The sequence below is a fragment of the Belonocnema kinseyi genome, chromosome 4 (assembly GCF_010883055.1).
Source record: "Belonocnema kinseyi isolate 2016_QV_RU_SX_M_011 chromosome 4, B_treatae_v1, whole genome shotgun sequence".
Lineage (NCBI taxonomy): Eukaryota > Metazoa > Arthropoda > Insecta > Hymenoptera > Cynipidae > Belonocnema > Belonocnema kinseyi.
In genome coordinates, this window is record NC_046660.1 from 89,237,690 (window position 1) to 89,241,586 (window position 3,897).

The 3,897-nt window shown below is 40.4% G+C and overlaps 1 protein-coding gene across 1 annotated transcript; it reads right to left on the reverse strand.

Moving 5' to 3' along the window:
• LOC117171004 lies at nucleotides 1-2,659 on the reverse strand. The gene is made up of 2 exons (XM_033358049.1): nucleotides 2,587-2,659; nucleotides 1-1,214 (listed from the first exon to the last, which is right to left on the reverse strand). The coding sequence occupies exons 1-2, from the start codon at nucleotides 2,657-2,659 to the stop codon at nucleotides 1-3; spliced, it is 1,287 nt and encodes a 428-aa protein (XP_033213940.1).
• Nucleotides 2,660-3,897: the final 1,238 nt, after the last annotated feature.

Here is a 3,897-nt window from a genome sequence, read left to right on the forward strand (position 1 = left end):
CTATGTTATGATTTCTTGAATGTAGCTGATGTAATCGTCGGTCAAGGAATTGCCAACTGGTATACTGGAGTCAAGCCAATGAAGCACGATCTGAGCGTCACACAAGGCATAACAATTACCTGAAGGAATGCATAGATCATTAGCAATGGTGCAAAGCAGTTTACTAGCAAGTAAGGCAGCCTGCAACTCGAGCGGTAGAATCATCATCCTGGGCTCCGCCCTGATGGAAGGCTGTAAGCTTTTGATGGAGTTTAATTTTGTTTTGGCGGCAAGCAGCACTGTGCATACGTGATCATCTTTGGACAGCACTCGTACATATACAACCGCAGTCTGTAATAGATGTTGATTTTTGGTGATCCACTTGCGTGATTGAAACCCTCCGGCAGTCAATAAGTATCTACGTTGATCTCGAAGATGAAGGTCCGACTCGATGCTGTATGCTTCGGACAAAATGTCATCGACGTACCTGTCTTTCATCAAAGTATCTACTGTTTCTGGATAATCTTTACCTTCATCAAAGCACAACTGCTGAATAACTCGAAGCGACAGATAAGGTGCGCATGATTCCCCGTAGGTGATTGTCAGTAATTGAAAATGTCGAACAGTCTCCTCCTCAGGCGGGCTCCAAACTATCCGTTGTAGATCAACATCGCGATCATCGATTCTGATTATGCGATACATCTTTTTTACATCTGTACAAAAAACAAAACGATATTGGCGCCGTCGGATTATCACCCTCCAGGGATGCGTTTGGAGTGTAGAACCAGTGAATAGATCATCGTTAAGACTGTATCCAGTCGAAGTGGGGCGCGAGGCGTTAAAAACGCCACGAAGTTTGGATTCTTGATCCCCTCTCAGCCAGATTCCATAATGTGGGATGTAATCGACCGGTCCACTGCAGCTACGAACCTCTTGGTGGTTTATCTCACGCATGTGTCCCAGTCGGAGATATTCATTCACGAATTCGATATAAGCCTTCGTGATCTTGGGTTCCCTTCTAATGCGTTGATGCAATTCTATCAAAGCAGCGAATGCGCCCGGAAGACTGCTGTCCAGAGCGTTGACAATGTCGAATCTGGTGGACGGCCGTAATTTGTAACGAACGTCTGTGTCTCGACGATGCCTGCTGAAGACGTTTTCACATTGCTGGTCGTCAGGTGCTTGTCTCTCGATGATGGGAAGATTCTCTATTTCCGAGAATCGTTGCAGCTGGTCTGTTGATAGTCTGTTGACAGTAGGAATACTTGAGCGGTCAAGCCAGGATGTTTTAAACAATAGGCTTAGAACTTGATTGTTGAAGTTGAGCCAGAAGATTAGAAATTCAGTTGAGTTTTGAGACGTGCTCGGTTGATAAGCTCTCCTTCCACGCAGCTGATTTTATCTCAAATCTTTTCAAGAGTGCTTTGACCTTGCAAGCAAATGCTGTTGATGTAAGTGTTACCTCAGAGCAAGAGTCGAGCAGGATGGGCGGTGAAGATGTCACCACGCCTGCTGCTGATTTGCAAAACGGCCGTGAGTAAAATCACTAGTCACGAGTTAGTGGGAAAGGTTCCTCCAGATCCGACGCTTCAACTGAATGATCCACAATCTTTATACATTTGGATGGAAGGTATCAGGAAGTCGTGCGCCCTCACGTTTGCGTTCATTTTCATGTTAAAGCGAATCGTGTAGAGCTCCGCAAATCGAAAAGCTTAAGCGAAACCGCTAAGTCCTGGCGACGTGGCCAAAACGTATGCAATTAAGGCACGGGCGCGATTTGCTGCCGTTATCTCGACGGCCGTGAGAGTCTAAGGCAATAAGCCTTTCGCAGTGACCTGTGTAGTGAGTCTCTCCAGAGCAGCCACAGTTCTGGTGGCCCTGAATGGCAAGTGTGCGATAACCCCGAGGTTTTATGGTGGATGGACCTGGTGGCAGAAATGATCACTTGAAAACCGCGCGATTGCTTCTGTTTCTCTCTAGTGAGCTGATTGTGTGGGATCGAAGACCTAGGAACTTAACCAGTGTGTCAAAGGTAGGCATTTCAGAAGTTTTTGTCACAGGATTAATTTCAAGTTTATCCAATCCTTCACCCAATGCTCGCCGAATTAACGGATCTAATCAACTAGTAGCCACGGAGATGAACCAATCACCCCAGTGCTTTATAGGACAATCCAAAGCCTTGAGTTGCTTTCGGTGCAATTCCAGGGTGTCGCAGAGGTGCCGTAATTCTTTGATACTCTCGTCTTTCAAAGATCGAAAATTGCGCAGCGCATTGTTGTGGTCTTGGACAAGCAGTCTTGGATGTTCATATCGCGCAAACAGCATATCCCATATAGCGGTGTAGTTGGCCCCCGTTACAGGAAACGATTCAACTGCCAGCTTCGCCCCCCCCCCCCACACATCGCCAAGCTGCTTGTCTTTGGAGATGAGCGCCTGGAAAACGTCTCGAGAAACCTTCATTCTTCTCTTCGGCCAGAAAATGTTGGAACGTCCATTCGAGAAATGCGTGCACTCGTCGATCCTGCTCGTTGTTACAGCAAAGTATCGTTCCCAGTCGGATTTGACGTCTCAGAAGTGGTGGGAGTCAGCCTCTCACGGATAACATACAGCTTGGACTGAGATTCAGTGTATGCTTGCTCGATTCCAGCATACACTGCATCGCGAGGATATCCGTTGTCATCATCAATATCGTTTTAAAGAAGCATCCGATGATTGCTTTGAAAGTCCGCCTAATAAGAGCGTAAAAGCACCAGCCTTGTCTATACCAGAACAATCGTCCAGCGATCGTCGGGAAACGTAATCAAAGTTGATGTGAAATGCCGAATCACTTTCACAAGAGCCTAATGAATAAAGATCCATTTGTCCATGGTCTCTGCTCTAAAATTAATGTGTCACATACGCATTCGCATCTTTTCAAGTTTTAAAATATTTCTTAACTCTTTAAAGTTTTAAAACTCATAATGATTTAAAAATTATAATGATTTTTGTAACGTTTAAAAAAATGTTTGTAACTTATGTCAAGTGCCTTACAATGTATCAATGTCGATTTTGTTTGGACATTTTTTTAATGTTTTGAAATCTTTTTTCATTTTTTAAATAAAAAATTGTTTTAAATGTGTCCATGTTTATAATCTTGTAATAGGATATAAGAGACAAGAAAATTGTTTTAAAATATCATATATTTATTAGAAAAATAAAATATACCCTATTCATATTTCGAAGAGATAATTTAGCATGAAAGTTAACCAAGAATTACTCAAATTTTCAAGGCGACCTCAAAGTGGCATCAGAAGTTGGTCTATCTATTCGCTAGAAAGTATATATATCTATAATTTTCTTTACATACTTTGTCCTAATGAGGGATAAAATACAAAGCATAAAAATGTTCTAATTTTGCAGTCAGCAATTTAAAAATATTATATTTCAAATCTACGTTTTTTTGCGATTCGAACGAAATGTCACTTGCAGTCAAAAGATTAAAATTAGAATAAGTTATTGCAGATTCTAGTTTATGTTTTGACCTTGGCTAACTAGCATTATAGAATTTTTCGCGAGATGGTTGAAAATGCAACAGCTTATTTTGTAGAAAATTCGTCTCTTGACAATTCAACTGCTGAGTTTGGTTGAAAACTTAGTAAATATTTAACAAACAAATAATTCATTTTTAACAAAGTAGTTCACCTATTCAGTTATAAAGTTCATTAATTTTCAGCTGCCACTTCTTTGAAAGTATACCATTTTAAGTATTCCTTTAAAATTGTATAATTTCACTATACATATTGAAATTAATGATTTAATTAAGCATTGGTTTTAATTTTTTTTTAACTATAAAATTTTATTATGATAAAAATAATTTGTTTATTGATTATCTGCATTTTTTAGAACAAAATAATTATTAAATAATTTACAATTAATAAT

Excerpts from the sequence above, each read along its gene's own strand:
- LOC117171004 (XM_033358049.1), bottom strand. The coding sequence starts at position 2,659 with ATGACAACGGATATCCTCGCGATGCAGTGTATGCTGGAATCGAGCAAG. Across the intron at positions 1,215-2,586 it reads ACTGAATCTCAGTCCAAGCT|ACCAGCTGCAACGATTCTCG; the intron begins GTATGTTATCCG and ends GACTATCAACAG.